The 11,291-nt window shown below is 39.0% G+C and overlaps 1 protein-coding gene and 1 long non-coding RNA gene across 2 annotated transcripts; one reads left to right on the top strand and one right to left on the bottom strand.

Moving 5' to 3' along the window:
• Positions 1-357: 357 nt before the first annotated feature.
• Positions 358-5,933, bottom strand: LOC144058259 (uncharacterized). Its single transcript, XR_013295409.1, has 4 exons — positions 5,795-5,933; positions 5,019-5,322; positions 4,724-4,852; positions 358-900 (listed from the first exon to the last, which is right to left on the bottom strand). It is a non-coding gene; the product is annotated as an uncharacterized LOC144058259 (long non-coding RNA).
• A 1,912-nt stretch (positions 5,934-7,845) lies between these two features.
• sostdc1a (sclerostin domain containing 1a) lies at positions 7,846-10,192 on the top strand. The gene is made up of 2 exons (XM_077576410.1): positions 7,846-8,047; positions 9,354-10,192. The coding sequence occupies exons 1-2, from the start codon at positions 7,846-7,848 to the stop codon at positions 9,800-9,802; spliced, it is 651 nt and encodes a 216-aa protein (XP_077432536.1). The 3' UTR covers positions 9,803-10,192.
• Positions 10,193-11,291: the final 1,099 nt, after the last annotated feature.

Genomic DNA, 11,291 nt, shown 5'->3' with positions numbered 1-11,291 from the left:
CCACAAGTGTAAGGGACAAGTTGTGGTGGACAATCCCCTACAGTTAGCTAAGTAAAAAGAAACTTCATGTAACACAACAAACTTTTTTTTTTTGCGATATTGAACTTCAATACGACAATTGTTTTTGTATATTTGTTGTATTTCTTCATTTATTTTCGAACATTGGCTGGTCATTATACACAACTGCAAAGATTACCTTTCCTGCGATTGATGAAAATGCTAATTGCTTTAGCATGAGCTAGTGTGGGGTCACCTCAGGAGAAATTTTAATACATGGGGGGGGGGGGGGTAAATGTGAATAACTAGATGCTTCTTGCTGTGCTAAAAAAAATGTTGAGGGATAATTTCCAAGACAAAGAATGAATGCCCTTTGACCATCTATCAGAGATAATTGCTCTATTTTCCCTGCTAATGAAGTGTTACACAAGCAGGATGTGTTTATCCTCCGGATCCTGATTGCAATCGCCTAATAATCACACACGCACAAACGCCTGCACACAAAAGAACAACACACACAAAATATGCGCACGGTGACAGACCCGCACCGGCAACCAACAATCGCACAACTCGCACACGTACAGTATACGAAATACTGAGGGATTGTTGGCGGTCTGGCGCGAAGCATCGAAAGTGATCAGAGCAACAAAAGGTTGCAAGCGTAAATAAGTCGTAAATCTTTGCCACATCGGCGTAACGTTTCCCTGTAAACACAGCCGCTGATGGAAAAATGGAACCGCATTCCTGTTGCTCTCCACAAGAAAGAAAGAAGCTCGGTCGAGGAAGGAAAAAGACCTCTCGGGGGTTTAGAAAAAAAAAAAAAGAAAAGAAAGAAACTCGCCTCTTTTTTGGCTGCTTTCTGCGCCACATCTGCTGCCTTTTTCGTGACAACAAAACACCATCCTGCAAAAGGAAGAAAATGAAGAATTGGTGAGTGTAATAGGGATTGATAGTAGATGAAATGGCACCTTTTTTATGTCCTAGTAGAATAGCCGTTCACTTTCAATGAAAATGGCCATTCAGTTAAAAATGACTTGAGACCCTTTTTTTTTTCCTTCTAGATACAAGCAATTAATTGGCCCATTATTTGCTTTGACTTGCGAGCACAAACTTGACAGGCTTTAGTCAGGTGACTCAATTCACTTCACAACAAGCAGCAGTTTGGCAGATATCATTTGTAAAAAGAAGAAGATCCAATCTGTTTATTTTCACTTTCAGCTGAAGGTTACTGTCAATTAGCTAAACATACATTTAAGAGGATTATTGTGTATTTAAAACGACCACAGATAGCCTCCACTACGTTAAAGCTAACATATAGTAAACTCCACAGGCACCCAGGCTAACAATTAGCATCTAAGTTGCTTCCATTTAACTCATTCACTGCCATTGACGGCTATAGACGTCAAAATTTCATTCGAACTATTTATACTAGTTTAACTTTTTTTTTTTCACTTTTGTTACCAAGAGTATGAAAACCTAGGAAAAAAAATAGTGTACATTTAGAACAGATATAAAAAAAATCTATTAATCGTGAGTTAACTATTGAAGTCATACAATTAATAACAATTTTTTTTAAATTAATCGCCTGATGCGATTTAAAAAAGAAAAGATCATTAAAAATTAGGGGCGTCGGGCGATTAATTTTTTTTAATCGTAATTAATCGCATGACTTCACTCGTTAACTCACAATTAATCGCAAATTTTATATCTGTTCTAAATGTACAATAAAACAAATTCTAGGTTTTCATACTCTTGTTAATAAAAGTGGAAAAAAATGTTAAGCTAATAGAAATGGTTCAAATGAATTTTTGACGTCTATAGCCGTCAATGGCAGTGAATGAGTTAAGAAATCATCTGAATACAACGGGTGCAGTAAAACATCCAAACAGATAATATACTCTTGGGCATATCTTTTTGATCCTCTGCAGAGAACGCCTAGCATTACTGCCATACTGAGAAGCTGACTCATTATGTCATTAGCATCATATATTATTATTACATCATATCATTTGCATCAGAGTGACTGATGTTAGCATCGTTGAAGGCAAGACATCGGGTGCCATGCAGGTTTTCATAGCAGGTTACATCATAATTCTGTGGCCTGTGAAAATCATTAAACAGGTCTTGCATTTCAATGTGACTTTTTATTTTTTTTTATATATATACTGAATTTGAAATCAGGAGTCATGGGAACAGACTAACTTTAATTTGTTCCATCACCATTCTCATTACTCAAGTCACTTGTATCTCAAATCAACTCTCCCCATTGAAATCAATGGCCAACATCCTACAGCGCAATACATTTCGGTAACAGAATTTAAACAGAGCTTGGAGATTCCGTGGTATTTTTCGATGCACAGTACGTGTGGCGACTGCAGAGCCGCTAATACGCATTTTATTTGTTTGTGCGAGAGTTCACGCGGTCGCGCTATAAACCTGCCGGACAATTTACTGGTCAGCACCAGGCCTGTTAAGTACAAGCTGGGATTTGTGGGAGGGGGTGGCTAAGGGTTTGAAAAGTGATACGCTGCCTTGTAAACGTTCCAACTTGGACGCATGTGAGGAGGCCAAACTGAACTTTAGGCACCTATCGGTGTGCGTGTGTGTGTGTGACATCTAAGGCGGGGTCAAGTGAGGAGCAATAAGCTGGCTCACTTCTATGGCTCAAATTAGCAGAGCTTTTTTAATGGGTCGGTTGGTGGTTGGGTGGGGGGGGGGGGGTTTCTCCCCAAGAAAGAGCCTCATTATCAAGTTCGCTCCGTGGCACAGACGACCACGCCTCCATCTGAAGAATGGGAATCGTAAAACTTCTCCATGACATAAAACAAAGCAAAGGCTTTGACGTTCCCCCCCCAAATAAAGGGAACCAGCTCTGAGTTTATCCTCCTCTTCATCAGATTTACTGTAGTTACTTTCTTCCACACCAGGACATAAACCATCTCTCTTTCTACGTGGTAGTGGTAGTAACAAAGTAAAAATAATTGGTACTTTACGTGAGTATTTATTAATATTAGTATTCATTTTTCGGACTAATTCCACTTACATTTGAAAACAGAAAACAGTACTTTCTACTCTTCTTATTTTTAACCTCCATGGACCAAATTAGAGATATAATGCCCTTGCATGAGGGCAAGGAGAGCCACAGAGGTGGATGCCATTTCAGCCATTTTCTGTCACGTCTATTAACTCATTTGCTCTCAAAAACATATGAAAATGTTCTATTTTAAATATTGCTATGGTCCCAAAAACGCATTTATACGTTTTTTGTTGTTGTTGTTGTTTATGCTAGAGCATACTGAAGGCTTTGATGCAGCCTCTGACCTGAAGAGGTCGATTAAATGATGGTAGTTATTACCAAAAACGGCCAGCAGGTGGCAGCAAAGTATATGAGATCAACCAGGTCCATGTTGGAAAAAAGCTATTTTCCCCAGTGTTTTAAAATGATTTGCGAATACTTAGCTATATTCTAATGCTAAGTGCTGCAAAATGGAAACAGATACAAATCAGGGACTCTAATCTTTCTTTTGGTAGGTTCCCTGTTTTTATAGCAATAGAACACAATATTCTGTGGGCCTTGCAAAATCTGTGAAAATCCAGTAAAACCGCCGGGAGCAAAGGGGGTTGCTTCAGTGAGTTAATACACGACTGGGCTGGGAGTGCATGAGTTAAAGGCACATATACAACACACAAATACTACCAGTTTATTTTTGATATTCTCCGATAGTCTGTACTTTTTACTTGTACTTAAGTACAGAAAATGAATCAGTACTCCTACTTTTACCACAAACTATCTATACTTAAATTCATAGTACTTTTGCCACCTATATTTGTAAGATTTGTGGTCGTCTGCAGCACAGAGAGCCGCTGGCTCCCCCTTCGGAAGAATTAGCCGCTCAGACATTACCACATTGGATTTTTTTGCAAACACCACAAGCCCCATTGGGCCTCTTTTCCTTCACTCTCTAATTAGATTAACTGGGTCCCCAATCTGGCAACCCGGGGCTTCCAATCTGGCGGCCCGTGCCACCGACGGCTCGCCCCGGTCCAAGCGGGAGGAAATGACCTAAATGTGGGTCTACACCCATTGCCCAGCTGGGTAATGAAGACATGACGGATGTAGAGGGAAAGGGGGGGTGTTGAGGATTTGTGGCCCAACCGAGGGCCTGTGGTCGGGGCGGACATTTTAGGAGGGAAGTTAGATGCACAGGCCACCATCACAGCTACAAAACAACCAATGAGGAGGGAGGATAAATAAATAAAATGGTATCCATTTTTTCCCAACAGTCTATTCTTTTTATTGTTCATCATTGGTCTTCCAGCACATGTATGTGGATGGTAGATTTCTTGTCCAATCAGATTTCAGCCTCTATGTGTGTGTGTGTGTGTGTTGCCATGTCAATCTAATCCAGGGCTGGACTGGCACAAAAATATCCGCCCTGGCATTTTGGCCCAGCCCAACTCCTGTGTCCCGTCTAACATGTAGTTCTGCCACTGATGTTTGTTGATGTTTCAGTTTGCTATCTATAGTCGAACTGGATTAATGGACTCGTCCCTCTAAATTGTGGGCCAGTCTCTAGGGGTAAAATATAGGGGGGGGGGGGGGATAATTAATTATAATTAATTAAATATAATAATTAAGTGTGGTTATAGTATAAGGTAGTTTTCGGTTGCAAGTTGTTGTGTAACGTACCCTACACTACAGCTGAGTGAATACACTACAACTTACCAGACTTGCTGTCCTCGCTCCGAAGCTTCTAGATTTCACCAGCTTGACAGCGAGTTAACGACGTTCCCTTTTGGGCTGTTTATTTGAACAATGGCCTCTGACCATTACCCTCTTTAGGTCGTCGTAAAACTACAAAAAAAAACAATAACAAACAAAGTGTATTAGCTAACTGTACACGACACACTCTCATGCTATTAGCTAGTTACATTGCACAACAGTCTCTTATCTCTAATACTGTCCTAAATTAACTAAAATGAATACACAGTGTTATTTTCTTAACATCACATGTACTTACGGACAATTCTTGTCTAAAGCAACAACGAAACAGGATCCAACAGTTGGCGTAGCACATAAACGAGTCGGCGTTGCGTGCTGCCACATTGGAATTCTCTCGACTTCTACCAAAACGATGAACAAAGCAACCGCTGGAGGGCGCTCTAAGGTTGCACAAACTCAAACGGTGACCTTCTGAAGGGCAGAATAGAGAGCCTGTTAAAAGCGGAAAAGGGAGCGAAGCACGTTCATGGGAAAGATCATCCAGAACTGGTCTCTACGGTGTTGTTATACTTTGGCCTTGATTTGGTGCGCTGAAACTCCATCTGAAAATCAAACATGGGCAACAATAACATAAACAAAACTCATGTTCATGTTTTTTAAAGAAATTTAATTAAGCGGGCCTAGCATTGGCCAGCAGCTAAAACTTGAAAATCTAATTTAAAATCCACAGGGTAATAAAACTAATTATACAAATCTGCAGTCCAATGTTTGGAGAGCAATTACAGAAACTGGAATACATGCAATACAATACATGCATACATTATATAACACAGGTATAAAAAAAAGAGGACAAAAAATATCAAGAAATAAATGAATAATGTAAGTAATTTATAATAGGGAGTTACTTTTCACATCTACTCGGATCCATCATTACCACCATAGAGTATATTTTAGTTTCAAATGATTTTACCTCCAACCCTGGCATCCTGTCACTCACCAAACTACACACAAAATCTAGAATCTAACCTGGGTCAAATATGCCAACCGCTACACCACGAGGCGCCCGCGCCTTACCGGGTCCGGACCCTCTGCGGTGAAGCACAACCCGACACCGCTGGCCGCCATACACTTTGTGGACCACCACAGAACCACCCAGGACCCCAGGGGACAAGCCACATGGAGGACAAGGCCAGGACGCAGACAGGCGTCAGGTACGAGCGAAACTGAAACGACACTGATCCACACAACCATTAGAGGCATGTAAAACGTTTTTTTTTCTTTTTTAATATGTAGATGCGAATAGAACATTACATATTATGTAAATATGGTTCATTAGGGACATACATCGTAGAGCATTAAACGAAAACTTAATATGGTCCAATACAGGTTTCTAGACACTAAATATCAGGTAGATTAGAGACGGATAGAACATGAAATATGATGTTAAAAAAAATGGTACATTTAAAGCATATAGAACATTAAATGAGGTGCAGAAGGAGCGGTGACAGCATTGGGAGTAGAGAAATGTGGAATTCATTTGGCCCTTAGGAGCTCTCTGGGGTACAAGAAATATTTGGGTGGGAACACTCAGGCCAGATTGGGCAGCAACAATAACAAAATATGTACACATATATATATAGTAAGTCAAACTCTGCTGTTGTTTGGGGTCGTGAAACTATTTTAATGTGTTTCTGTGCTGCGTTCAATGTAGCTATTTAGCATTTGAAAATAACAGACCCGACACCAAGAATATATATATATATTATATCAGTATAGTTTACTTTGGTCAACGAGATATCCTTGAGAAGTATAATATGGCCACCTGGTGGAAGGAAACCGACAAAGCAATTGCAAAAAAAATAAACTAAAAATAAAGTACAGTAATGGAATTGATCAACAGGTGTCGCCATAGTATAAAATAAAAAAACATAAAATACAACAGACTTGCAGTAAGAATGAATGGGTGGATGTGTAGAAAGTATTGATAGCCCTGGGTAAGATATTTTCTTTACCTTCTAATAATATATATTTTTTAAATCCCTAAATAATACAGGACCAACATTTAAAAAAAACAACAACAACAAATTAGTCATTAGGTGTCACCGTGTCACTTTTCAGCCATTGTTACTGTCGGTCACCTTATGCCCCCCCCCCTCCCCCCTCAATAAAAGAACAAGAGAAAAAAACAGTACATCCATTCCCTGAGCTTAAAAAAAATAAATAAAGATTTCTCACTGGTGACGGTACTATTTGCACTTTTTGGAACAACCCTCCTTCTTATGTCTCAGTTTCATTGACTGTTGACTGTGAACATGATAGCCTATGTAAGCCTTTTGTCAGACAGACAGACAACCCCCACCACCCCGCCGACCTCTAACCCCCCCTCTGATCCCTCATGCGTAATGTATAGTTTTTAAATAAGCATGGCAGTTACGTGGGCATGTTCAAGATCACAAGAGAGCGAGAAATCAGCCAGCGAGAAAATCAAAAATTTTAAAATACCATAACATCTATGCTAGCATGTTAGCATTATGCTAACAATACCATAACATCTATGCTAGCATTAAGCTAGCAGACCTTCCTTAGTGTATGGTTTGGTTGAACGTTTTTGTGTTTAAAGCTGAAGTGTTTCATTCTCTTTTGTTTTAGTTTTACGGTCAGCTTTGAGGGACGAAAACTGTGAAGTCGGAAAAAGTACTGTGGAGGTGCGGCAAATGCCGAGTTGAGGAGACGAAGGTGAGTCATGTCTCTTTACTCTCCACAACAAAACTCTATTTTCACAGCAAGTAGAAAGCTACTCACTTTCAAGTCTATATTCCAATTTGAACCCAGAAATATGTTAAACTCCCTCCCCTCCCTTAAAAGAACAGAAACCTGGTCTCTTGTGGATCAGCACAGTAGTAATTATGGAATGAGTGAATGACTGAAGTAACTATACAGGGATTTTCATGTGGTGGAATCAATTCACTCAAGTCAAAATCAAATATAAGAAGTGGGTGTACTCCAAGCTGTTGACCCACCCAGTCAGAAGCACCTTCAAACCCCTCCTCCATATAAAACCAGCTGCAGCATCCTTCTCTTCATCACTAACTTCCTCCCCATTCTCCTCCTCCTCCTCTTGCACCATGCAACAAGAGTCTTTCTCACACTCGCTGCTTTTACTTTGCATCCTGCTGAAGAGCAGCCAGGCCCTCAACAATGATGGCACCGAGCATGCGGGAAGCCGCTTCCCTCAAGTCGGCCCGCCACAGGGGGACGCCGAGCCGGGAAACGGGTCCCTGAACCGGGCAAGGGATGGCGGTAGAGCGGCGGGACGGGACAGAAGTGGTAAGATGAGAAAAGTGAGAGCCTGGGGCAATATACGTAAAATAGGTTCTTTTTTAAATAACTACTTCATGTTTTTATTTTATTTTATTATTTGTAAGCAATTTAATTATAATCATTTAACACCCGTTTCATGAAATGAATAAAAAATATTAAATGTTTATGTAACATAATTAATTCTTAATAATTAATTGTTATTGTTTAACTTTACTTATAATTGATTCGTAATTCAAAACAATCATTGACAAAATAATGTTAAATGTATTTTTGAACTTGCTAATTTTACTCTTTTTTTTAAAATACAGTACTGTATAATATTTACAATAAATAAATTGACTAATTATCTAATCTAATAAATCCGTTAAAAAATAAATAATTGCACTTGAATTAAACAATTTTAGGGATAAAATGGCTAAAGAAATCCAACATACTGCTGGCATCGGGCCATAACCTCCAATGTCAAAATGTGTCCATTTCATATTTTACAAATGTTTGTATTATTATTAATCGAAAATGTTCAAAATTGCTTGCTCTCTTCGAGAATGTTAATAGCTCAACTAACCTGCAGTGTTTGTGTTTTTTCTCCCTGAAATGTGATAGTATTGGAGATACAATTAATCTTTTGACCTTTTCTTGTGGCTACTGGCTAGATAAGGTTTTCCAAAAAAATAATAAATAAACAAGACATATATTATTTAGGACAATGTTTTGCAGAGGCCCTCCAGACCACTAGAGGCCGCCAGAAGCGATTAAGAGTTAAGTAGTATTTTATACTTATGTAATTTTTTTCTGGATTAGTAATGAGGAACAAATAATAATAATAATAATAATTATTATTATTATTATTATTATTATTATTATTATTATTATTATTATGTAGTTAGTATTAGTAGTATTCCTAGCAGTAGCAGCAGCAGAATGGGGAAAAAAAACTTGAAACCCACTTGATGTCATAGGCTGGGTGATGACATCTCCTGTGGTGAAGTCATTCTCTCTATTCATCAAAAGCTGTCACGGAAGGGCGGCCATTGTCAGGGAGGCGTGTGATGTAATGAATGGACGCCGGTTTGAGTTACAGCACGTGACAATTTGCAGCCTGCAGCAAAATCTAAGAAAGAGCAAAAAATATATATATCTTGCATTTACTTGGTGTTTGTTTTAATACTCCAACTTTTAGGGTTTTCTGATCTAAAAGGAGAGAAAAAAACAATTTAGCAACAAATGTGTCACCCGGAGGAACATGTGACATCATGGTGAGCCGTCATTCTGTGGCTACTTATTGACTTGAGTTTTGGGTATGTTCCCTCAGAGCGAAGCCAAATGGGCTGCAGAGAGCTGAGGTCCACCAAGTACATCTCGGACGGCCACTGCACCAGCATCCACCCAATTAAGGAGCTGGTGTGCGCCGGCGAGTGCCTCCCGACTCAAATGCTTCACAACTGGATCGGTGGCGTCCACCAGTCCAAAAAGTTCTGGGCTCGTCATAGTAAAGCTAGCAGCAGTACCCCCGACTGGCGCTGCGTCAACGACAAAACCCGTACTCAACGCATCCGGCTGCAGTGCCAGGACGGCAGCACCAGAACATACAAAATCACTGTGGTCACCTCCTGTAAGTGCAAGAGGTTCTCTAGGCAACACAACGAATCGGGACACAAATTGGGCGTGCTGACGCCCCCGCAGATCCTGCACAAGTCCAAGAGCAGGAAGTCGATGGGAAAGAAGCACATGAGCCAAATCTGGCATCAGACTGCCTCATGAGGACCGCAGGCTTTGAGGACTAGACTATTTCATCATGTTTGTAAACAATAGGAAGTGAGCTACTTCCAGGTGGCAGAATGCATGTGACCCAAAATGAAAAACCATGACAAACCTTTTTTGAGATAAGGATTGCACTGCCAGATCATCTCCAAAAGAGTATGTTACTGGGCACCCTTTTAGCCACGGACAAAATTTTGTGAAAAACTCTTCAGTATAGTTCTAAGTAATACACATTTTCAACATCTACCTTCAAACATACCCTAAGGCATCTGAATGTTCTTGGGATTCAGAAGAACTATTATGTAAAATAAATCAATAAAAGACACACAAAAAAAGAAATTACATTTTCAAAAATAAGAATCATGTTTTTCTGGTAACAGTATTTTTTACTCAGTGAAACACACGCACTCCTCCACAGTATGATCCTCCTCTGATAAAAACGTCATCTGATTTGTCGTTATCCCGATGTAGACATAGTTCAACAGCTACTAGTTTGTTTTTGAAATCCATTTTCCAATGATTTCCATGAAAAAACTACAAAGAAATCTGACAATTTGTGATGTCTGACTTTGCTATGTTTACGCACAACGCTTGTTGTCTTTCAAAAAGAAATCCCTGACAGCCAGCATTTCCACGTTTGCAGAATTTTGGATGGAGTTTGACAAATTCTTGGACCTTGGCATGTTCTAAACATATCAAGCGTCCCACATAAAGCACGCTGGAATGATTTTGAATTAATTGGAATAAACAAGGGATTTTCTAATATTGAAGGATGGTTCTTAGGGAATTTAAGATACAGTACAGCAATGTCCTTCCATGTGGGAAAGGTGAACTATCTATTTTGTGTCGATGTCTGTTTATGACAAAACAAAATATAATCCTTAACTTCCAGTTAATTCCCATTACTTCCCAAGGAAGGTTTTCGATTTGGATTATTTCCAAATTTTTCCCATTTTAAATTCCCATGGAAATTTACCGGTAATTCTCCACCTCTTTTGCAACGCCAGCTTGCAACCACACTTGTGTAAATACTTGTACATGTGCATATGTCAAATTCATACTTTTTTTTTTGCATTTGTGATTTTTCCTTTGACAACCATGTGTACAAAAAAAATAATGATGTAATATATTCTATGTGGATCTAATGTGTAGAAAAGCTTTGCCAATAAAGTTTGAAATTCATAAAATGAGAATCAAGCAGATTTATAAGTAACAAACACAAATGTAATGCATTCCAAATAGGAAATAAATTAAATGAGGAATTTTGGATCCTCTTATCATCGTTAATGTTACCATCAAGAGTAAATTTAAGGTTTCTATCAGACTTCAGAATACAGTACAGTATTCCAAATTGAAAACAAATAATAATAATTGTCCTTGTAGTCATTATTGTTATCGTTGTTATTAGTAACGTGAGACTGCAATTATGCAAACATTCTAGGATATAGACGTAAATATTAACATATTAATTTATATAATCGTTTTTACT

The sequence above is a fragment of the Vanacampus margaritifer genome, chromosome 9, assembly GCF_051991255.1.
Source record: "Vanacampus margaritifer isolate UIUO_Vmar chromosome 9, RoL_Vmar_1.0, whole genome shotgun sequence".
Taxonomy (NCBI): domain Eukaryota; kingdom Metazoa; phylum Chordata; class Actinopteri; order Syngnathiformes; family Syngnathidae; genus Vanacampus; species Vanacampus margaritifer.
This window is presented reverse-complemented; position numbering and strand designations above follow the sequence as displayed.